The 26,063-nt window shown below is 37.4% G+C and overlaps 2 protein-coding genes and 1 pseudogene across 2 annotated transcripts; 2 read left to right on the top strand and 1 right to left on the bottom strand.

Moving 5' to 3' along the window:
- Positions 1-409: 409 nt before the first annotated feature.
- LOC136417177 (2-oxoglutarate and iron-dependent oxygenase domain-containing protein 3-like) lies at positions 410-7,377 on the top strand (annotated as a pseudogene).
- A 1,263-nt stretch (positions 7,378-8,640) lies between these two features.
- LOC136417176 (piggyBac transposable element-derived protein 4-like) lies at positions 8,641-10,410 on the bottom strand. Its single transcript, XM_066402724.1, has one exon. It carries the CDS (start codon positions 10,408-10,410, stop codon positions 8,641-8,643), a length of 1,770 nt encoding a protein of 589 aa, XP_066258821.1.
- Positions 10,411-12,440: 2,030 nt separating this feature from the next.
- LOC136417174 (uncharacterized) lies at positions 12,441-16,289 on the top strand. Its single transcript, XM_066402723.1, has one exon. It carries the CDS (start codon positions 12,441-12,443, stop codon positions 16,287-16,289), a length of 3,849 nt encoding a protein of 1,282 aa, XP_066258820.1.
- Positions 16,290-26,063: the final 9,774 nt, after the last annotated feature.

Below are 26,063 nucleotides of genomic sequence, written 5' to 3'. Positions count from 1 at the left end.
AACGATAGAGGGTTGTTTATGAATTCCTTAACATAGGCGAGAGAAAAATTGATGATGGGTCAGGGAATCGTGGGAAAAGGCCTGGAATGTGGCTTATCAATGCTCTTGAAAAGAGCGCGGGGGTGGATAAGACATGTGTATCGGGGGGCATTTTGACTCGGATCCTTGACAAGTAAAGAAGTACCTCAAAACTTGCTTTTGTTTTATTTTTTTCTTTCCATAACGATACCGAAATCTTACATCAGAAGTGGGATACAACCCTAATAAGTGCCATAGTCGTGTCCTAATCAGTGCTTTAATTGTGTGCGAATAAGTGCTTTGGTCGTGCTTCAATAGCGCCGAGCAGTTACACGGAAGTTTTTTTTCCTTCTTTCTTCTTAAAAAATCGCGAGTGTGACAAAACTGGAACATGGAGGATTTGGTCCAAGTCCTAGCTGAAACTCTCCAGCAAATGAGGGAAAACGCAGCGCAACCGAACTCTTCAAGGAATGTAGTCACCTCGATCCAAATACCACTCTTCAATCCAACAAGTGACGACTTGGGGGCAGCGAGATGGGTAACCGAAATCGAAAAGCTCCGAGAAACCTTCCATTGGACCGATTTCGAGACTCTATCACGGGCGGCTAGTGGATTGATGGGCGACGCCAAAGAATGGTTCAACGCTTGGCAGCCTTCCGAGAAAACTTGGGAAAACTTCAAGGCGGAACTGTCGGACCTATACCCGCCGAAAAACAACTTGAGTGAGCGGTTTCGCCAGGCCAGCAGATACACCAGCAACGACGCTAAAGAGTACTGTGAGTATGCTAGAAAGAAAATTTCCTTACTTAAGGCCTTGAACTTTAATTTATCTGAGTCTCAGTTGGTAGAACTCGTAATGGGTGACGTTAGAGACGCAACGGTACGAACCGCGATGTTTAATAGTGGAGTCACCACTGTGGCTGCGTTGTTATCTCTCTTAAATAATTTCAAAATGATAGATAATAATAGACAAGCCACCCCTATTCGAACAAAACGCCAATATCCATTCGGGAAAGATGATGGCCCTAAATTATGCTATCTTTGTGACAGTCCAGGACACTTAGTACGAAACTGCCCCAATTCGGGAAAGGAACCTGGACTGGAAACAAGGCCTGCCCGCGTAACTTGTAGTTTTTGCCGCAAACAGGGTCATGACGAATCGAAATGCTTCAAAAAAAAAAACAAGCGAACAAGGGAATCTGATAATAAAATAGCAAAGATTCATTTCTTCACTGTCAAATTAAATAATGAGTTTTGTACAAAGTTTTCAATTCGGGGCGATACTGTTTCAAAAGCATTTAGATAGGACGACAAGAGTAGTTTCGTATTTTTCCAAGCGTACCACAGATACAGAAAGCCCATATCATTCATACGAATTGGAAACTCTAGCAGTGTATACAGCCGTTAAACACTTTAGGGTATATTTGCTAGGCATAAACTTCAAGCTAGTGACCGATTGTAATGCCTTAAAATTAACCCAAAACAAAAAGGACTTGGTCCCGAGAGTCGCGCGCTGGTGGCTGTACTTACAATAATTTAACTTTACAATCGAATATCGGAAAGGCAAATATATTCAGCACGTAGACTACTTAAGTCGAAATCCGATAGAGAAACCCCACGCGTTGCAAATAAATATCATTACAACCGATAACTGGCTAAAAATCAGTCAAAAAAAAAGACCCAATTACGCGAGAAATTAAATCCAAATTAGAAGAAGGGAAATTAACGCATGAATATTTTTGTCAAAAAGATATTTTGTTCCGAAAAATCAACCCGGGACAAAACCCCCCTATCTATCGTGCTTATGTCCCGAAAGGCAGCCGATTTGGTCTGTTAAAGTTATTTCATGACGAACAGAACCATATCGGAATAGATAAAACATTTGCAATGATAAATCATTACTTCTGGTTCCCCAGAATGGCCCGATTCGTCAGGAAATACTGTAATCATTGCTTAACGTGCATAGCGAGTAAAAAACATACTGGCCCAAAACAAGGAACCCTACATCCCATCAAAAAGGTACCAATCCCGTTTCACACCTTACACGCCGATTGTGTCGGTCCTTTTCCCGAAACTAAGGAAGGATTTAAACATCTTTTAATTTTAATAGATTCCTTTACTAAATTTGTTTTCTTAATCCCCATAAAAACCCTAACGGGAACAGAAACCCGCGATAAATTAAGAATTTATTTGAACATCTTAGGAAACACAAAAAGACTCATTTCCGACCGCGGGACAAATTTTACCGACAAATTAGTTACAAAATACCTATCAGACCTAAATATTGAGCAGCACTGTGTAGCCAAAAGTGCCCCTAGAGGTAATGGCCAAGTCGAGAGGTATGTCTCTACGGTACTAGATTTGTTGAGAACAACAATCAAAGGTAAGTCAGAATGGACGAGTAGCGCGGAAAAGTTACAGGGTACACTAAACACAACTGTTCAAAAAACTACAGGATTCGCACCTATTTATCTTCTAACGGGTCGACACCTAGCCAGCCAAAACATTGAGTCTCTAACGTCTGCTATTCCTCGCACCATAACTGATACTCTAGAAAAAGATCGCCTACTAGCATACGAACGTACTCTTAGGCATGGAGAGTACATGAAATCTAAATATGATAAAACGCATAGAATTAACAAAAGCTTTAATGTAGGAGATATCGTTTTCCATCCATCGGGAAACTCTCACTTGGCAAAGCTGGACAGAAGGTACGACGGTCCTTTTGAAATCACAAAACTCGTTCCGAATGATCGAGTGGAACTGCTAAATTTAATAACAAATCGCAAAAGGATAGTCGCAACTGATATGTTACGAATATGGCCTGGAGAGTTTCAGATGGAAGATGACTAGTTATTTACTTATTGTTATCGTTATTAGGCTCGTGTGAGCATTGACCATTTCAAAAAATAAATTAAAAAAAAAAAAAAAAAAAAAAATTGTTGATGTTGGAAGCCGTAGCGCTTCGCATAAAAAAAAAAAAATGTTGATGTTGGAAGCTGTAACGCTTCACACCTTGAGAATTCTTTTGTTGTTAAAAACTTAGACTTAATTTATTGAGTAAGTTTTTGTTTAAAACTTAGATTTAATTCATTGAGCATGTTTTTGTTAAAACTTAGATTTAGTTCATTGAGTATATTTTTGTTAAGACTTAGATTAATTCATTAAGTATGCTTTATTTGTCAATAATTGTTAGAGGTAAATTCGAGAGCGAATTTAGTGTCAGAATTGGCCGTGTGAGCATTCCTCGCTTATGTTAAGACTATCAAGTAATACCATGTGAGAATGACATGGGGGTTAGCCGTAAATTACTTCTAAGATAAGCGTGAGAAAACGATAGAGGGTTGTTTATGAATTCCTTAACATAGGCGAGAGAAAAATTGATGATGGGTCAGGGAATCGTGGGAAAAGGCCTGGAATGTGGCTTATCAATGCTCTTGAAAAGAGCGCGGGGGTGGATAAGACATGTGTATCGGGGAGCATTCTGACTCGGATCCTTGACAAGTAAAGAAGTACCTCAAAACTTGCTTTTGTTTTATTTTTTTCTTTCCATAACGATACCGAAATCTTACATATACATATACATACATACACATACGTGTGTGTATATGTATATAAGTTTAAATTAAAATTGTTTCTCAATTAAATTACAATAACACCTCTATTCATCAACACAATAATCTTGAAGTCTCCATTTAACCGAGTTTGATGATTTCCCCCCAGTCAAACATATTGATTTTCTTGGTCCTTCTTGAGAGCCCAAAGGCTCTATAGTATAAGTATTATACGTGTGAGCATTCCCTTCATGTTTCGACATCGTATCCGGTGACAAGGACAAGGGCTCCTTTTCTTGGGATTAGATATTAATGATAGTGTTCTGTTTGTAATTGTAGCCATGTCGAACTTATCTAATTTATGAGCTGAGGCTACACCTTCATTTTGGAATGCTAAAATTTGTGAGCTGTCAGGGAGACAGAGAACAGACGATGTCGGGCACTTTTGGGGTTTTAGGTAAAAAAAAAGGGAATTTTGAAGAAGGGAAGAAGGGCACTTGCTCTGGTGGCGTCGTGTAGGCCGCAGGTACCCTCTTACTCCGTAAACATAGTTTTATACAGATTAAATATTTAAAAATAAAGGAAGTTATTTTTCCGCTTTTTCCTAACATACGTAAAGGACAATGAGCACTGAATTGAAGGTCTGCAAAAGGTAGGAAAAAGCTAAGGAGACGTCGAAGGTTCATCCCGAAGAAACTGCACAAGGACAAGTTGAAGGGAAAACGTGTCCCCTAGTAAGTTTCAATTACTCCTTATCACCTAAGCATTACCTCCTATCATCTTTTTCTTAACATATTCCTATAGTAAATATGGCCTCTTAGCAAAGTTTAGTGGGCAAAGAATATTTAGTAGAATCGTCATAATCATTGGGGTCTTAATTTGTGTATGGTATTTCTCAAAAGGTGGGAAAGAGACAATTTTAGATATATTTTCGTTATTTATTATTATCACAGAATGAACTAAAAAATGTTTTAGTAACATTTGATTACACACATGATGGGCGAGGGCATCACGTTGAGTGTGACAAATCCTACATGGATGAAGTAAAACGGTACACTGGCTGCATTCCAAGGAAATGTGATCGCTTTGTCAGTGACTGAATAATCACAGAATATTAGACAGATGTTTTAGTGTGGTTGGCAAAAAAAGGTATAATATTAAAACATCAGCAGCTCCACATGGATTATCTTCAATACAATTTTGCTTTAAGTTGTCTTAAAATGGCGACAGTTTACTTGGACGCCATCTTGACATTCAGAATTTGACACCATCTTGAAAACATTTGCAAATCATAATGTCACATTTACAAATTAACAGGTATGTCTTTGGGTGGTTCCAATGGAGGAGCGACAATTATGGACCTACATTCTGGGGCATTATCTCAAAATGGGGAAACTTCGTTAATTTCTACAAAAGCATGAAAACGAACTTTATCGCCCCCACTGATTCGAAAATTTACAGATCTCTCAGAATCGGTAAAGACCTTCTAATTGAAGCTACCCCCCATGTTTCATACTTGGACATTTTAGGGAAAAAATCCAAAAAGCCGTTGCAGAATCGTTTGGATTGGATGCGACTAAACTTTTCCTGATACGTACGATGTTTTTCTCAAGGCTCGCAGCAAAAGCTGGTATGAGCATTCATGATGAGTGTTGGCACGTGCATGTAGATAAGGTACTGGTTAATTAGGAAGACTATATAATAAAAGCATGCGAAATGTCGATTTTTCTCAGCATACATATGAATCTTTTCGCTACATATCGCTGCTTTACCTCAACGACTACAGTAAGGATGTCCCGGGGGGAATATTTACTTGGACAGTCCTCAGGCAAATGTAACTGTGGAGCTGCAGAAAGGACGAATGTCAATGTTCACTTCCGGGGCGGAAAATCCTCATTTTGCTGAAAAGGTACTTAACTACGTGTATTTTCTTATAAAATTTGTTTTCCTTGGAAAAAAGTTACGGAAGGGCAGAAGTTCGCCATCACCATATCGTTTACCTGTGATCAGAATAAAAGGATCAGTGATCCTAGTTTAATTCGAAAAGGCTTATAAAATGGGGAAATAAATCTATGAGAGAGAGCCCTTAAAGAAGCCATATTCTAAGCCACGATAATTGCTACTCCTGAGATATATCCCTTTTTGGCTCGGTCCTTTGAGCCTGACATCTTTTTATTTTCAACTCATCGTTTAAATTTCATTCACCAAACTGTCAAGGATTGGATACGGGTTTTCCCATTGATCGGCTTTATGCTTCGTACGTTTACGCTCAAATTACTTCTCCTTTTATGTTTACTTATGAAACTCCGTATTTCAATTCATCTAACAGAAAAAAATATGGTTTTTATCACATAATAAGGTGTTTTATTAATTTTTTGGCAACCGTGCTCCTCGTGGACCAATGAACGAGGCAACATACAGTGGATCACAAAAATATTCGGACAGCAAATCTAATTAATTATACTTACCGTTTTAAATGGATATTTGAAAGAATTAGACAAAAAATATTCAATGACGAATTTCTAAGATATTTTTCTTACCATAAAATGACCTTGACTTCCAAATAAACCATCGAAATCGAAAGAAAATTACGGAATTAGAAAATTCTCGAATATTTTTAATCTCACAAAAATATTCGGACGCTGTTTACCTGTTCGCAAGACAGCAGTTTTTTTAAAATTATTTTGCAACTTATTTTTATGTCACGAATCACTTTCATACACATCCATAGAGTACGTTATCGAATTGCAATTTATTATCATCTGAAAAATGGGTCGTATCGCAAATAAGAAGAACATTAGTTTCGAAATTAGACAGTTAGTGATTTTCAATTACGAAAAAGGTTATTCATACCGAAAAAATAGGTGCTATGGTAAATCTAAGTAAAAGCTCGGTAGGAGACATAAAATCGAAGTATAAAAATGAAGATAGAATAATGCCATTGAAGCAATCAGGCCGTCCACGAATTCTCAACGAACAAGATTACCGACTTATTATGCGAAGAGTGAGAGAAAATCCTAAAATGAGTGCCCCTAAGTTGCAAATGGAAATGGAAAAATTTCATGGAAGGAAAGTGTCAACGGTGACCATTCGAAGATGTATTCGTGATCACGGTTTCCACGGTCGTCCGAAGCCAGGAAAAAGCCCTGGTTAAGTGAGAAAAATCAAAAAGTTTGATTTGAATTTGCCACTGAACACATTTCTAAGGATGAGAACTTCTGGAATGACGTTATTTTTTGCGATGAATCTAAATTCAATATTTTTGGATCGAACGGTAGGCAAATGGTCTGGAGAAAAGCAAATACTAAGCTAAATAACAACAATTTATGTCCCACGATTAAACACGGAGGAGGTTCTGTAATGGTTTGGGGGTGTATATCCTCGCAAGGCGTGGGCGAATTGGTTTTTATTAAGGGAATAATGGATAAGATATATTATCTCAACTTGTTAGAGCAAAATCTTAAAAAAAAGTTCTGACAAAATGGGATTACTGGATCGGTTTAAATTTTATCAAGAGAATGATCCTAAGCGCAATGCTCGAATAGTGAAAGAATGGTTGTTGTATAATTGCCTAGATGTGATAAAAACACCACCGCAATCCCCGGATCTCAACCCTATTGAGAACGTGTGGCATCAATTAGACGTTCAAATTCGACAACATCAGATTACAAACAAAGAAACATTAAAAAGAGTATTAACTGAAGAATGGCTTAAAATTGATACACGACTTATAAAAAAATTAATTTCTTCCATGCCACACTGATTGCAAAGTGTTCGGAACCAAAAAGGAGGTCATACAAAATATCAATTTTTAGAAGGATTGCAATTATTATCTTTTTTTGTTACGTTTAAACTGGCGTCCGAATATTTTTGTGATTTGATAAAAATGTTATTTAAACAAGTTTATTATTATTTCTATAGTTGTATATATTTGTTGTTTATGACTTTATTAAATATTAGTATGTAAGATTTAATCTATTTATTGGCAATTAAATTTTTCTTGCCCGTTCAGTACGTAGTCTATTAAACCCAATAATAAATGAATTTTAGTAGGTGTCCGAATATTTTTGTGATCCACTGTACATCTCTGGTACCGATAATCTCGCCAATTGTGGTAGCAAAGGGATGCTCCCATCCGAACTTAGTACTTTCGATCTTTGGTGGAAGGGTCCAGATTTTTTAACTCAGAATGTGGACACTTGGCCACCGGAGGAATTTGACTTCTTGTTGCATTCAATTATTTTTCTTGAGAAATTCCACCTTGTCCTTTAGGGATCGCGGATCACTTCGGCTGCTTACTGGGATGCCCCGTGGCGGAGTATACAGACGCCCCATTGCCTTGAGTTGCAATTAATTTACGCATTTTCGACTATTTATTTTTCTTCCTTTTGATTAAAGTGATGTGATATTTAACTCGCAAACAAATTCCGAAAGAATTTCTAGAGTTTTTCTTTCCTCGACCTTGAGCCTACTCTGGGTATATACCTACACGATCGAATCTTATTTTTTCGTACTAAAGAAAACTGACCTTGCGACGACTTTGGGTACATATCAGCACTATCGACCCATGTTTTTCGTATTAAATAAAATTCAAAGTGTGCTAAATTACTCCATATTTTATTTATCCTTAACCCTTAACTACTATCGTCCCTTTACACTAACATAACTACTATCGTGGGGTCACCAGTGACCCCCTATATTTTTTGTACAAAAACAAATTTTGTGATTTGATTTTATATGTTCGATTAATGTATGGTATTCAGAGGATATATATAATACTTTTATTTACAAAAAAAATAAAATATTTCAATTCAAAATAAACATATATTCGGATTTATGTAAAAAAATAACAATACTGTTTGTTTCTACGCAAATATAACAAAAAAAAATAAAATACAGAGTTACCGCTTTGGGAATTGTTTGTCAATGATACAGGCTTCATCTGCAACGAAGAAAAGGATATTCAAACTTCATGCAAAAAAAAAGAACATTCATGATTTTAACCCATATAAAACTGTAATACAATAATTTCAGAAATATAGAAGTTGCTGTATTACACAGTACTTACTTATTCTTTGCATGAAGTACAGATGACTTGTTGAAGAGAATGAGTTTTGCAGATTGCTTTATGACATTCTGCGCAAACTGTAGAATGTTTAGTATCTTTACTCCTAGGATACAAGTAGCATCTACGTCTCACAACACGTCCTTCTTGTCTAGGCGGATCTTGCAAAGTTATTTCTGTTCCTAAAGCTTTCGAGATTATTAAACGAAGCTCTCTGGACAAACTGGGTATGGCAAATCGTAATTTTAATTGCTCATTGATGAGACTCATCCCTAACTCTTTCATAAAGTCCGAGCGGTTTTTTTTTACTCCAGGATTGGCAGCGTGAAAAATAATATGACTATTTATTATAGCAATACCCATTATAGCGTACCAAATTACCAACGGCCAACGACGACATCTTCGGCTTGAGCTATAAAGGGCACATTTCTGATCAAGAGCGTCAACATCTCCTTTCGTCGCATTGTAAAAAGCTATTATTTCCGGTTTTTTACTCTCCTGATCAACAGAGTTGTCGTGATGCATGGTTGACAACATAATCACACTTTTATTTTTCTTAGGGACATATGACACGATTGTATTCTCTCGAGTAAAACCAAATAGACTCTTATCAACTTCGTAATTTTTATTTGGTTGAAACTGTGGAAGAATCTCTCTTTTGTTTTTCCTCATAGTGCCCACATACGTAAGTCGAAGTTTCTTGAGTTCACCAACGAGTTCTAATGAGGTGAACCAGTTATCCCCTGTGACATTCCGGTTACTATTAGCAATTGGTTCCACTAAAGCAAGTACTGATCTGGTAGATATGGACAGTTTCCGAGGATTTGGCTCGTTCATTTTACCTGTATACACGAAAGCATTTACTAAATAATATGTCTTAGAATCACATAAACACATTATTTTGATGCCGTACTTCACTGGTTTGGCTTTCATATACATTCTAAACGGGCATCTGCCCCGAAATCCAACTAACATCTCATCAGTTGTGACATATTCGGAACAGGTGTAGTTTCCTATACTGTTCGCTATAAAAGCGTTAAACAAAGAGGATACTGCTGCAAGTCGATCACCACTGGCCTTCTTTTGCTCCTTTATTTCATGATTGTCAAATCTAATTGCTGTGAGAAGAAATAAGAAGCGTTCTTTTGATATTGTTGTCCGGAAAATCGGCGTACCTAAGCAACCTGTCGAAAATAATGAATCTACGTCTTCGTGATTAGATTTGAATACCCCAGAAAGGTACAAAAGGCCCAAAAATGCCTTGAGTTCAATTTCGGTTACATGATCAACAAATGTGCAATTATCTCCATAATTTACACTTAGGTCGGTAATTTTTTCATTTGTATGTTCAACAATGGAGGCTAGCATATCCGAGGAGATAAGAAAAGACCAGGCTTCAAGTGGATTGGACGGTTTCGATTGTAGAGCAGGTCCACGAAGACCGGGAAATTGTGTAATAATATCCTGTGCGCGAACTCTTGATGGTGCTGGAGGATTTTTAGCCCACTTATAACTGTTGCGTCCGTAGTAATAAGAAGTATCACCATTTGATGATGAATCAATTTCGTCGCTTGATAAATCACTTTGATCGCTCAGATGAATTTCTGAGGCCGTATCATGTTCGGAGTGTTCACTTACATTGTCTGAATCATTATTATTATAGTCACTATTAGTATCAACATTCTCAGGTGTGTCACTTAGATCATCTACAAAGTCATAAATATTGTCCGAGGTTACTGTAGCACCGCCAATACTTAGAAAATTATCTGCCATTCTGATATAATAACTATATTATTATACATAGACGTAAGTACTATCAAGGGGATAAATATGACCCCAAACCTAAATTACATGCAATCAGTTCGACGGATTTTATGCTACTAAACGGAATCCTGAAGTAGGTACTTAAGAGGGGAAATACATAGAACGGCAGCGTCGTAAGCCGAACGGCGTATCGGGAATCCCCAGAAGAGCAAGTGATAGGGTCGAATTTGACCCCACGATAGTAGTTCAGGGTTAAATAAAATTTAATAGTTCACCTGATATCATATGATATCATCCCGCTTGATTTCTTCGTATGGGGGGCTCGTTAAGAATTAAGTTTATTAGCAAAATTTTGCTATAGTACAGAAACTGAAGGGGTTAGTTCTGCACGCATTTACCGGTATTACTTCACAAATGTTGACTACGGCGTTAGAATCGACAGTTTCAAGGTGCTATTTATGCTTAGAAAATAATGGCAGTTTTTTCGGACATATGCTCTAAATTTAGTTGTTTTATTCGTATTCGTTTGTTGTTGTTTTTTCAATTTTTAGAACTTCTGTTAATTTAAATTTATGTGCTCTTCGTGTGTGTACTCTATTCAATTAGTTCATCAATTCAGTCATTAGATTATTATTAAATATTTAAATAACGTATACCGTTAATTGATACAGCTAATTGTTTATTCTTAATTAATTTAATTTTTTCAATTTATTAATTTATTCTTAAAAATTAAAAAACTACGTACAGGTCCATAATAGAAATTTTCTTGATTAAGGCCGAAAAAAAGACTAAAACGCAATTAAACCATAAAGTGTTATACGAGTACATCTGTAATGGGAACTTGCGAAACAAACTGAGGAACACCTTTGGCAGTAATTTATTGTACCGTTTGTAATACCCCTATGGTCACAAATAATATATACAGTGTGACCCATTTAAGATGGAAACACCCCTGTAACTTGTTAAGGACTTTTAGGTTATTGTTTCTTGGCGTAGTTTGCTTAGTTAATTTGTTTTGTATTTTTATCCCTTAAGTTACGCCCATGGGCATCGATACGTATTTGAAGGATTCCATCTGGGCGCCAGACCATCGTACCCATCAGGCCATATCGAAGGGCTCTTTATGGCTGGGAAATACGCTACTAGTCAAAGGAAGCATTCTAAATTGGACCTTTGCCGCGATCCGCAATTCGGCAGATCGCAATACTTCAATGAAAGCGACTTGTATAGGTATTTGCCAGATGGCGGCGATTTTATGACCTTAGGCGCGACCATTGCCCGCAATGGTGTCTGGTATTGGTGCGCCCCTGGGTGGAGTTCCTCGGGTTTAGTACTTAAGGGATGATTGCAGTAATTTTGCTCTCTTTGACCAGTGCTCGCTCTAGACATGTGATCGTAAACGTAACTCGTAATCTTCCCAACTAAGCAAACTCCCACTTCATACTTAGACCAATACTTTACCATTATTTATATAAGTGAAATTTAATACAGTCCACTTTCGTAAACCAAATTGTTGTTTTCGTGGTTTTCGTTTATCGAAGGAACCTCAACATTTTGGTCCTTCGAGCCGGATACGGGCTCGTGGAAAATCGTTCGTCGTTTATATCGTGCTAGAAGTTGTTCTGTAGGCGTTGGTAGAAATCGCTACACGTGCCAGAACAAGAAAATTGTTCGTCGTTTGTGTCGTGATAAAAGTCGTTCACGCGCAAAACCAAAAGATCGTTCTGTAGGCGTTGGTAGAAGTCGCTACACGTGCCAGAACAAGAAAATCATTCGTCGTCGTGGCTAAGTAAGAAGAAAAGCTTGGTGTGTTTGGATCATCGTGGAAGCTAAGGAGCTTTGTTTGGGAAGTGGGTAAGTCCTTTATCCTTATTGTTTCGTTTGTGCTACTCGTATCGATCAAATAATATCTTGTGTATCACAAATATCGTAGCTGCATATTTTGTAAAATCTTGAATCGACCACAAATTGCAACCCGTAGTCATTTGTATTGGTGCTCATAGTAATTTATAGTTGAATATATTTAATTTGTTGAGATTATGGCCTCTGCTGAGGAACTTAAAAGGTTAAACGTGGCTAGGAGAATATGCAAGGCCCAACTTACTATGTTTGGTAAATTTATCGAAAACTTGGATTTGGATGATGGATTAAGTAGCACTGAAATCAATCAATTAGTAGAAAGATTTAATAAATTAGACACTATTTTCGATAAGTTTGAGGCCGCCCAAAGTGAGTTGGAGCTACACGCTACTGATCTTGATGAAGAGGTGAATGAGCGAGCTGAATTTGAAGACCGATTTTATGGGCTAAAGGCTGATGGCAAAGATTTATTAGATAAATTTAGTAAGGCCGACAGATCGGCAAAAGTCAGCAATGCAAATGAATCGATGCCTCTTAGTCCCTTAGCAGGCGTCAAGTTGCCAGTTATTTCGTTACCCACCTTTTCTGGTGATTGTAAAGATTGGCTAGGTTTTCGGGATACCTATGTAAGCTTGATACACAATAACCACTCGTTAAATCAAATTCAAAAATTCCATTACTTGCGGGCGTCGTTGCAAGGTGTGGCATCCCAGGTTCTGGAAACTCTGGAATTTACTGATAATAATTATGATGTCGCATGGACAACCTTAAGCGAGCGATACAATAACACGCGAGTACTTGTACATATGCACATGAAGGCGTTACTCGAGATAGAATCGGTAGATAAGGAATCGGCTCATAAACTGAGGGACCTAATTGATAACGTAGGGAAAAATCTAAGGACGTTATCGGCGTTGGGTCAAAAAACTGAACACTGGAGTGATTTGATAGCCTGTCTCGTAGGTAGCAAGCTGGATCGAGTAACGGAAAGGCATTGGGAAGAGGCGAAGGGCAACAAGAAAGAGGTTCCCTCGTGGGAATCCTTGCGAGAGTTCCTAAAAAATAGGGCAGACATGCTAGCCGCAATCGAGCGTCAGAGGGGCAACACTAAGCCAGAGAAAAATGCGGGATTCAAACACAATAAGGCAAGTGTTAAAACTTTCGTAGGAAGCGATTTGAAGTGCGTAGTGTGTAAAGCAAATCACCTACTAGTTAATTGTCAAAGGTTTCTGGCTATGCCTCCCAGCGAAAGATTTAACAAAGCCAAACAACTCAAATTGTGTTTGAATTGTTTAAAGCTAGGGCATTTCGGAAAGGATTGTCGCGCAAAGCATTGTGCCAAGTGTACGACTAAGCACCACACATTGTTGCACTTTGAATCTAGCAGGGGGCAAGAGGCGATCTCCCATTCGGAGGAGAATTTGGAACATAGGGTTTCGTTGTCTGCACTAAGTTCGGAAAACCATGTCTTTCTGTCTACAGCTTTGGTAGAGGTTCGCAGTGCCGGGGGAGCGTGCTTGAAAGTACGCGCGCTTTTGGATTCGGGAAGTCAGTCGAATTTCATTAGCTCTTCGTTGTGTAAAAGGCTAAAGATAAAGATGGACAAATTTGAAATGCTAGTCGGAGGATTGGGTTTAAAGGCGTCGGAAATAACACACAGTTGCAACGTCGAGGTGTGTGCCCGACGCAGGGGTTACCAAGCTTCTTTGAAATGTTTAGTCTTGCCCAGGATTACCGGATTCATTCCTGGTGCCGTTGTGGATATCAGTCGATTAAACATTCCTTCCAACATTACATTGGCGGATCCAGAATTCAATAGGCCTGGTCCCATAAACCTTTTAATAGGTAGCGAATTGTTTTATAGATTGTTGTGTGTTGGTCAAATTAGTCTTGGTCCGAATAGCCCCATCCTGCAAAAAACTAGGTTCGGCTGGGTCGTCTCCGGAGCGATGATGCAGGCTGGCATCAGCAGCACAGTCTGTAACTTGAGCGTCAATTCGAGGCATGGTGGCCGTGAAATCGAATTTGACTTGAAAAGGTTTTGGGAAGTTGAAGAGAACTTTGCTGAGACCAAGGCCTGGTCGGCTGAGGAGCTTTCATGTGAGGAGCATTTCCAAAGAACGCATAGGCGTTCGTCCGACGGTCGTTTCGTTGTTGCTATCCCCTTCAAGCATCCTGTCACTGAGCTAGGTAATTCGAAGGAGAAGGCTCTCCAAAGGTTTTTGTCGTTAGAGCGTAAGCTCAGTAAGGATCAAGGGATGAAGGATGAATATTGCAAATTCATTCGTGAATATTTGAGCCTGGGGCACATGTCTCGAGTGCTTGATGAGGATGATAGTGTCGTCTACTACATGCCTCATCATCCTGTGATCAAATCGGAAAGCTGCACTACTAAATTAGGGGTTGTATTCGATTGTAGCATGCCTTCTTCAACAGGCAAATCCCTTAATGAGTTGCAAATGGTTGGTCCTGTCATCCAGCCCGATTTGTTCGACATTTTGATTCGTTTTCGTGAATTTCGTTTTGTAGTATCGGCGGATATCGCCAAGATGTATAGGCAAGTATTAGTTGAGCCTAAGCAACGAGCGTTGCAAAGAATTCTTTGGAGGGAATCGCCCTCAGCCCCTGTCGAGGCTTTCGAATTAAACACCGTAACGTACGGTCAAACTAGCGCCAGTTTCCTGGCCGTGAGGTGTCTTCATCAAATAGCCGAGGAGTGCGAACTCGATGTAGCATCTATAATAAAATCGTCGTTTTATGTCGATGACTTCCTTCACTCAGTAAATTCGATTGAGGAAGGAGTCAGCGTTTGTAGCAGGGTTTCGGCCGCATTGTCGGGCGGTGGATTCAAGTTGAGAAAATGGATTTCCAACGAACCTGCAATTTTGGGCTCCGTAAGTCAAGGAAGCGAGGACTTCCAGGTGCTAGACTTCAATGGTGATGATAGGGCTAAGATTTTAGAGTTGACATGGCAGTATTCGTCGGACATCACTGCTTGTTCGCGATTCGATCCTCAATGTTTAGCGCCTATCATGGGTGACCTTCCACAAGAGCGCTTAACTGTTGGACGCGTATTTTCAGTGGTAGGAGCGGACTACATGGGTCCTCTCCATATCAGGGATAGAAAGGGTCGCGGCTCGAGGTTGTCCAAGTGCTACGTAAGCGTTTTTATATGCTTTGCAACGAAGGCTCTGCATTTGGAATTAGTGTCTGATCTCAGTAGTGAGTCGTTTTTGCTCGCTTTTCGTCGGTTTGTGGCTCGGCGTGGACGGCCTAGTCATGTTTACTCGGATAATGGCACAAATTTCGTTGGTGCCAATCGGGAACTGTCAGAGCTCGGCAGTTTCTTAATTAAAGAATCTCGCAATTTGGTCGATTCATGTGCTCGAGAAGGTGTGCAGTGGCACTTCATACCCGCCCAATCACCTCACTTCGGAGGTCTTTGGGAGGCTGGTGTCAAATCGGTAAAACACCACCTGAAGAGAGTGGCGGGAAATGCCAACTTAACGTTCGAACAATTGATCACTTTATTAGCACAAATCGAAGCGATTCTCAATTCCCGTCCTCTTTCTCCCATGTCTCAAGATCCCAATGACCTAACTCCCTTATCACCCGCTCACTTCCTGATTGGAAGAAGCACCACGGAGCTGCCCGACCCAGACCTGCAACATGTTCCTGCAAATCGGCTGTCTGTATTCCAAAGAATCCAATTAATCAAGCAGCACTTTTGGAAGCGATGGAGCAAGGAATACATCAGCGAACTTCAGCAGAGGGTGAAATGGAAAACGCAGCAGCAAGACGTCCAAGAAGGAGTGCTTGTACTCGTCAAGGAAGACAACTTTCCTCCCTCAAAATGGCGCATGGGACGAATTGTAGCAGTGCATCCTGGCCGGGACGGAGTGAACCGTGTAGCTACCATAAGAACTTCCAGTGGTCTGGTGAAGCGCTCGTTTAGTAAGATATGTCCCTTGCCGGTAGAGACTGTCGTTGAAGACGCTCCAAGCGCTTCAAGGCGGGGGGCATGTTAAGGACTTTTAGGTTATTGTTTCTTGGCGTAGTTTGCTTAGTTAATTTGTTTTGTATTTTTATCCCTTAAGTTACGCCCATGGGCATCGATACGTATTTGAAGGATTCCATCTGGGCGCCAGACCATCGTACCCATCAGGCCATATCGAAGGGCTCTTTATGGCTGGGAAATACGCTACTAGTCAAAGGAAGCATTCTAAATTGGACCTTTGCCGCGATCCGCAATTCGGCAGATCGCAATACTTCAATGAAAGCGACTTGTATAGGTATTTGCCAGATGGCGGCGATTTTATGACCTTAGGCGCGACCATTGCCCGCAATGGTGTCTGGTATTGGTGCGCCCCTGGGTGGAGTTCCTCGGGTTTAGTACTTAAGGGATGATTGCAGTAATTTTGCTCTCTTTGACCAGTGCTCGCTCTAGACATGTGATCGTAAACGTAACTCGTAATCTTCCCAACTAAGCAAACTCCCACTTCATACTTAGACCAATACTTTACCATTATTTATATAAGTGAAATTTAATACAGTCCACTTTCGTAAACCAAATTGTTGTTTTCGTGGTTTTCGTTTATCGAAGGAACCTCAACAAACTTTTACATTTATAACTCGATTTCAAAGAACCAAGGCTCAAAAGATAGAGAATAAAAAATTATATTTATGTTGTAAAAATTGTTTTCTAACTCATCCGACCAAGGCCTACTATAAATAGTTTTCTACGTTAAAAATCTCCTTATCTCGAACACCCTGTATGTAGATAACTTCTCTGAAAATTTATTGATTTTTCAACCACATCAAAATTAAATGGAATCTCATCGTGTTTATTTAAATCTGTATTATTTTTTGGATAAAATGTTCTATGACCTGTAGACTTTATACGGTGATTTTTTGCGCAATAATTTAGCAAAGTCTTTCTTTGTTTTGCACATTATTTAGAAGTGAAATGTTTTTATCAACTTTATCTTATTTTTTTAAATGGATTTTATAACCTGACCAAACTCCATAGTTTCCATTAATTTTAGAAAGATTAAACAGAGATGTACACATACAGTGGTGTGCAAAATAATAGCTGCGCAACAGCAGTTTTGCAGAGGGTTGATTATTAACTTAGATAGTGCTTTTTGACTGATCAGATAAGTTAAAAAGTAAAACTTGAGAAGTTATTGGAATTAGCATTTTAACACGTTGACTCTGCAAATGGCAAGGTCAATGTGAATAACTTACAAGTGGTGAGAGAATCATCATCATGGATAAAAGCTGGCGAGTTGAGTGAGTATCCAACATGGCTCGAGATATGCAGATAAAGTAAAAAAAATCGTTATGTAATGTACCCCAGATTACGCCTATGTGTTTTCCTCTTGCATTACTTGCATTACTTTCCGAGGGCAATGTTACAACCCGATTAGAATGTATATTTATTTAGAAACACGATTTCTTTGTCTGGCATAGCTAAATCATCAAAACTGTAATTAACTGAAACCAAAGATCTCAGTACTGTTTAAAGTTCAAACTACCCTCATCAATGTACTTTAACAAAGTTCACATATGTATCATACCTATATACGTATATAGGGGAGGTCTACGCAGAAAAATCAGAACTAGTAGAAACGTAGAAACGTTCGACACGTCTCCTCAGACATTCACACTTACACCAAAAGGGTCTTTGCTCCTCACTTTCGCTCTTGCATCATCGATAAATTAATAAAGTGTTATATTTTTGCCTCGCGTATAGTTATTCCACACATTCGGCACACTACAGTTATATCCTTGCCTGTGTTGCCTCATTAACCTCAGGGTTGGCATTTCGGTATCGGACAAAGTACCTAATAGTGATTATTATTCTTTGGTTAATCCAGATGAAATGATTCTGAAGGGAGCCTTGACCTACATTACTGTATGAAAATTATCATACAAAAACAACACTCTCTATGGTCTATACGTGCTGGTGTCCTTGCCACGCATATTACTTAAGAACTTACTTAATCCGAGAATAGTGAGGTGTGTAAAACCTCTAACAAGGGGAGGACGCGAGTTTGGGGTTACAGATTTGAATGAAATTTTGGGAATATAGAGTACCCCACTAATATATACAATTATTTTTTAGTTATTGTACGAGGAAAAAATACAAAGTTCACATTTAAAACTAAAAAAAATTGTGAGTGTCAAAGTATATCGTTTATCATATTATGTGCATCATGCAGGAAACGTTTATATTTAAATTGTTTTTATGATAAATCTCATAATAAAGATTGTTCTAAAATAGTTATAAACGAACAATATAAAATAAATTTGAAATTCTGTAAGCACTATAAGTCTTATAGTTTCGTAAATATTTTACGGTTTTCCTAAATGATGTGATTTTACCCGAACCTCAAAAGGTATTTATAGACAGATATTTTTATAACTAAATAAAATAATGTTTAACGTACCAATTTCGAATCAATATATATATTTTAAGTAATTATTAATTATTCGAATATTTTATTGATAATTAAACAACATTAAAATGAAAAAAATAAAATAAAAAAAACATATGCATGGAGGGAGAATCGAACCCAGGACGACGACATAGCAGGCAATTACTTTACCCACTGCGCCACGCCGATCGTTGTTGAACACTACAAACACGCAAGTATTTAAGACGCATAGCGCTCCTTTAATGCCTTTTTTCTCTTGAATGATTGAGTATTGTATTCCATCTTTTTACTCAGGTAACATATTAATAGGGTACTCTATATTCCCAAACTCGTGTCCTTCCCTTGAAAGTATTAATTTGAGAAAACGGCTCTCAAAGAGGCAACGCAGAGCGTTTATTTGATTCTTACATTTTTTTATGCCGAATGGAATTGGGCAAAAAAGTTCAGGGTCCTATATAAAAATAGGAATACGGCGAATATTTCATTTCTACATTTGCTGCCTTCAAGTTTCAAACATTCAATGTGCAACATAATTTTTTTCGGTAAGTCGATTTAACTGTTTAAAAAAAAATACGACACTCCTCAACCTTCTCATGTTTCTATATAGTCAGCTGCAACAGTCGCGAGATTAATTATTTGTCCACTAGCAGAATATTTAAAAAACTGGAATAAAATCCAAATTACTTAAATTTATTTTAGAACCTTATTTCATAAACGAAAATGTATCATTTTTATCTCAAATATGCAAATAAAATATAAACAATATCTTTCAAAAATAAATAACAAATTCTTAAAAACCAAAAACCAGAAGAGAAAAATTATTCGTCTACTGTCATATTTATGCGAAATGTCTCAATTCAGTATCGTGTAGGATATCCTTTTGATTTTATAACTTCTCCCAACCTGTTAAGCATTGACTCAACTAATTTTCTGACAACTTCCACTGGGATTCTTGCCCATTCTTCCAGACGTCTGGCTTTTAGCTCCTCCTTATTAAATATTTCATGTTTCTTTGCTCTTTCTTTCAGTTCTGATCACAAATGTTCTATGGGATTTATATCCGGTGACTGAGGTGGCGTTTCCAACACTTTTGGTGTATTACACAATAACCATTCCCTAACTATCCGAGCTTTGTGTTTATGGTCATTGTCTTGTTGAAAAACATATTTATCTAAAATTCCCACATCATTTGCGCTTTCGCGTAAATTATTCTTAAGGATGTCTAAATAGACAAAGCGATTCATATAATCCCGTCAATAAAATGAAGTCGACCCTTCCCGTATCAAGACATGCACCCCCGGATAATAACAGAACCACCTCCGTGTTTCACTGTTGGAATTATATTTTTAGGTTTGTAAGATTTTCCGCGTTTTCTGTACACCAAAACTTTTTTTGCTTTCCGAATAGCTCAATTTCAGTCTCATCCGTAAGTATAACGTTTTTCCAAAAATTCTTTGGACCAGATACATTTGGGCAAATTCCCGACGCTTCTTTCTCTTCACTTCATTAACGAATGGTTTTTTCGTATCTACTCGTGCTCTCAAACCATTGTTTCTTAATAATTTTCTCATTGTTGCAACATGTACAACTAGTCCGTAATGATGTTCAACGCTGTAATGATGTCAAATCTGTGGCCGTAACTCTTGGATTTATTATCACTGTTCTAATAATTTCTCGTTTCATGCCTTCGGTCAAGGCACATTTTCTTCCTCTTCCTGACAATGTTGCAGTTATTTTCGATGTTTTAAATTTTTTTATAATAGATTGGACCGTTCATCTGCTTCTACCAACAATTTTGGCTATTTTACATTGCGATCTTCCTTCGTTATTTAATGTTATAATTAACGCTCTTAAATGAGCAGGGACTTCAGAATGTTTACGATCCACTTTTAAAATTAACTCGCCTTCCGTGAATATCAATACTACTCAGATATCACGAATACTTTGTTCAATTTATCTGGAGGGATTTTACAAAAAAGAAATAAATAGCAAATATTTTGTTGGGCGAGCCGAGTGGACGAATAATTTCGCTTCGCATTATAAATTTAAAAGTATTATCATGCCTCAAGAAATGTTGATAAATATTTTGATTTTCTCCTAATTTGACAAAAACTTAATAATTTAATTGCGAACAGATTTATTTTACGTTAGAAGCGGCTTCTGTCTTTATTATGATCGATTTTTTGAAAATAGCTTAAGTGGACGAATAATTAATCTCGCGACTGTATTAATATAGCGGTTTGAATGAATTGAAAAATGACTTGAAAATAGTTGAATGAGGCCGTACAGTTAACGTAAAACTTTAACAGTCAACATGTAACTGCCAAGAGGAGTATAATATTACTCCCAGAAAATATGTACTGTAAGCTCACTCAATGCCAATTTTATACACTGGACGGTGTGGTCAGAATTGATGTGTTTTAACAGAGAAAATCTATTTCCCGATTAGATGGAGCAAAATCGACTTAGATGTCATGGGTTCGATTTCTGAGAAATATTTAGTGGTAAAAACCACCAGACGATATTGTCACTGCCAACCGGGATGTAGGACGTTTTTCAATTTTCGCCCATTTTGAAAACTGCCGATAACTTTTTTAATTCAATGAATATTTCAGTTCTGTAAACGCATTTTTAAGGCATTTTTTCGAGTGCAATCCAATGGCTTACTCAGATTTTTTCTATAGTTGTCGATTTTATTCAGAAATACATAATTTTCTTTCTTTTTAATAAAAATCATAGTTGGCTATTAACTTAAAAAAATGGCCGTGTTGAGATTAATAATTTTGGATAATTTGAAATAATTTTACATTAAAAAAATTTAATAATTTTAAAACAATTTTAAATCTAATTAAAAAAATAATTGGCGAAGATGTTCAAACTGAACATCTCCCAGGTGAATACGTAGTAAATATATTTTATGCACAGAGTTACAGCTGTTTAAAATATTAATTCAACTGGTCTAATAACTGCAAAAGTTTGCCTAGTAGCCTTATGCAATTCCTCTTTTATCACAATGGTTCTTCCCTTGACTATGATTTCCATAAAAAAAATTGTATTTCTGATAAAATGGAAAACTGTACAAAAATCTGAGTAAGTCACTATGTTGTTAAAAAAGTGTTTACAGAATTGAGATATTCTTTGAAATCAAAAAGTTATGGGCAATTTTCAAAATGACCTAAAATTGAAAAACGCCCTATATTTCTGTTAGCAGTGACGTAGAAAATATCGTTAGCCCGTTTTTACCATTAAACATTTCCTTTGTTGTGCAAAATATCGAAAAAGTAAATATGGATTCTAATTCTAGTTTTTGCCATAATAAACTATAATTATGATTTTTTTAATGGAATACTCTATACAAGGTGTCTCTGAACATAATGCTATAATTGAACCACGTGTTCTACCTACTTTATTTCAACAAAAGTAATCGAAAAGCGTTTCATTTTCAATATGTAGGGTGTGTGTGTAAAGTTAGTTCCGGAGGATAGTTTTTTATTAATATTTTCGAAACGTTTGGAGATACATTAATAAAACTTTGCGCTTCATTATGAGTATTAGTGTGCTCTTTCCTAATATGTGTCTAATATAAATACATATATTGACACATTTTTCCAAGAGTGGAAAACGCAAAGGAGCAATGCTTAAAAACTCCTTATATATATAGGGTGTTGCATATTAGTAGGACAATCCGCTAACCACAGATTCATTGAGCGAAAATAATTAGGCTTTCTTTATGCGATTTATTTCCTTTGGCGTTTTATATTCACTATACAAACAGTTGAAGTTGTTAAAAAAATCATTTTAGTAATAACATCGGTATTTCTTGACATATTTTAATGAAATGTTGCAGTGATGCACAGTTTAACAAGGCGCCTTTTTCTTATAATTTACGTACTATAATCGCATCATAAGTATCAATCAGGTAACAATTTGCAACGCCACTGGAATTATTATTTCAAATGTAATTACATTAAACGTAGCCCCTTATTAATGCTAACAAACATGCCAAGTGTTTAAGTTAGGGAGTTCGTTCATCGATTGGCGCGAGTACCACCCTCGCGAATATATTCCACGTGATTGCGGGACTCGCGGACAGTAAAACTCGTGAGTACTTTGACTAAACGTTTACTGCATTAATTACGTTAATACAATACGAGATAAAGCATTAAGATAATAAATATACGTTTACGCCCGGAGTGTTACAATAGTTACAAATCGGAAGCAGGACGCGACAGCGTTGACGGCAATGAGGTACCGATGCGAGAGTAATGTAAAGAGAGCGAATCCTTCAATCCGAAGCTCTTAAGTACTACCCCTGAGAGTCCACCCTTATAGGCGTACCCCTAGTGAGAAGGACAGTTGTCGGCTTTTTGGCTATCTATCACATTACTGGGTAACGTCTCGGTGAATAGCCGATGGGAACTTTATTGGTGATGCCAATTGAGCGGTGTATTAATTAGACCTAAGTTCTGGGTCCGACAAAGGTTATCGTCAAGATTCTTGATCTCGAAACAAGCTACATCTGGGGATAGCGGGCACAAATGGTTGGGAATTCCGATTATAAACTTTCCTGATCTGTGAGTAACGGTTAGACAACCCCAGTTGTTGCCAAACACAATACCCTCGATCACGATATACATAGGCGTAACATCAGGGCGGATAATACGTCGATACATACTACATTTGACTTAATCAATAGACTTAACAGTGTCAGACGGAATCTTTACATTTTTGGAAACGTTCTTCGGACCTGGTAAATGACTGTCTAATTTTTATTCTTAGTCCTTGTAGCTTTAGAAGCAACTTTAGTCCACTTGGTTTTTTTGTCTTTACCAACGAAATAAAGAGAAGTTTCAGAGCCTACATTAGCATCTCCACTTTCAATTTTCTTATTTTCCGCGTCAGTTTCCTCTATCTCTGAATCGGGAGAATGATCGTCATGGATTACATGTTCCTCTTGTGTTTCCATCTTCACTTGACAATTATTTTCATCCGGGTCGTCGTCAAAAAATTTGTCATCTTCTAAAATAACTTGTAACTCTGCATCGGGAAGTGTTTTTTGCATGGTGGTAAATGTTTTCTGAAGGTAATTCAATACAATATATGTCAGAAGGTTCCTATCTCGTAGAGAAACTAAAACACAAGTTTAGGTAACACTTCTTTATTTCACTAGTGCGTGGGAGTCACCCCGGGTGCATCGGTTTTTCTTCCAAAAGCCTGCCACTATACCTTCCACATTCTTCCCACGCTTGCATTCCTTAATCATCCTCTTCGCACCTCCATATGTTTTTAGGCGAGATGATACACAGACCTTTATCTTTTACCACAAATGATATATTTTGATTAATACATGTTTAGTCCATTTCTAATTTAAAATGGGGTACCAGCAGGTGCCTGTGACATTCCGCATATGCCCAAGGATAAGTTGCAACATTATGAGACAACATGTTTTTTTTTGCACTTACATTAAATGAGTTGATAAGCAACCCTATAGTACTTTCTTTATGAAAGTTCACATATATAAAATTGTGGAAGGAAAAAAATTGATAAAACAAACGAACTTGTACAGCAAAATATGCACCAACGACTAAAGCAGAACTGAAATAAATGTTCTAATACACATTACAAATCCGAACGTCTTTATTCACTGAAAAATTATAACAGAATGGTTTTCCAATGTTAGGTTGCAGGGATCGCATCGCTAACAACCTATCAGTTTCTCTGCTTTCAGTACAATTATAACTAACGAATAAATTATTCTATTACACCAAATAATTCCGTAACCCAATATTAAATAGACTTCATATCCAGGATAAACAATTGACAATAATTTATTTCCCGTGCCAGATAATTACAAAAATACGAAAAACTATTATAGACATTAATTGTCTATACTACTTGCACTTATATGGTTCGTAAAAGCTCCTTTTTGATGCAACCAATGTATTTCTAAGCAAAATAATGTCTTCATTCTATACAGTCGGGGACAAAATTGTGGGTACCATGTAAACATTTTTGGTTAATGTTATTTTTCTCAAAAATTACAAAGACTTAGGAAATATTAATTTGCGCAAAAAATAGTTGTGGTATCTAATATACTATAATGCATAAAATATCTATATATAGTGCCACAAGTTGCTTTTACAGGACAGAATTTTTTATAGATTGACTGAATAGGAGGGACAAAATTATGGGTGCAGTAAATTAATTGTTTAATTTCTAATATGCAAATTACAAAACTTTATTAATTAAATAGAATTAATATTTGGTCCATCCTCCTTTTGCATCCACAACAGTTTGAAGCCGACGGGGAATACTGTCTATTAGTTTTTCAATAAATATTTGGTCGACGTTGTTCCAGGCTACTAATAATTGGTTGTACAGTGATGTCTTGTTTGTAACGTTTGTTCGTGTTATGTTTTCATCGAGCAATGACCACAAATTCTCTATTGGATTTAAATCCGGACTTTGAGCAGGCCACTCAAGACATTGGATTTCTGCTTCTGCAAAATATGCTTTTGCAATTTTAGATGTGTGCTTGGGGTCATTATCTTGTTGTAAAATGAAATCCCCAAGCCCCATTTTTTCCGCTGAAACTTGCAAATTATCTCGTACGATGTTTACGTATGAGGCTCCTGTCATTGTGCCGTCAATTTTTACAAGATTGCCAACGCCACCATAACTGAAACATCCCCATACTAAAATATTGCCTCCTCCATGTTTCACCGTACTTTGAACCATGCCTTCTTTGTATGCCTCGCCTGCTTTTCTCCATACTCTTTTCCTTTTTTTGTGCCCAAACAGTTCAAATTTGCTTTCATCTGTCCAAATAACCGACTTCCAGAAGGCCATTGGCTTTGCTAAATATTTTTGTGCAAATTGCAATCTTCTTTGTTTGTTTCTTTGGCTTATAAATGGTTTCTTACGTGCTAAAAAGCTACCTCTTCCCGTTTCGACAATTCTCCTACGAATTGTTTTAAGTGATACATTCAAATTAATGGCTTCTCGCACTTCGCGCGCGGACAGATCAGGTTTTTTTTTAATTTCTCGTACTATCCGTATATCGTCCCTTACTAATGTCTTCCTTTTTCTACCACGCCCTGGTCTGTTTTCAAGTGTTTTTGTATCTTTAAACTTTTTACATATTCTGACCACTGCGTTCTTCGATATTTTATATTTTTTCGCCACTTCGCCATAACTTAGACCAGTTTCTCTATCTTCAACAACTCTTTGTCTGATATCTAAACTAAATTCTTTTCTCGGAGCCATGTCTTTGCTAAATAACTGGATAAATGAAGGGATAAGTAAATAAATAAATATTACACCTTACAACTACCGTCTCATACCAGCGTTCGTCGACGCTTG

This window comes from Euwallacea similis, chromosome 27 (assembly GCF_039881205.1).
Source record: "Euwallacea similis isolate ESF13 chromosome 27, ESF131.1, whole genome shotgun sequence".
Lineage (NCBI taxonomy): Eukaryota > Metazoa > Arthropoda > Insecta > Coleoptera > Curculionidae > Euwallacea > Euwallacea similis.
This window is presented reverse-complemented; position numbering and strand designations above follow the sequence as displayed.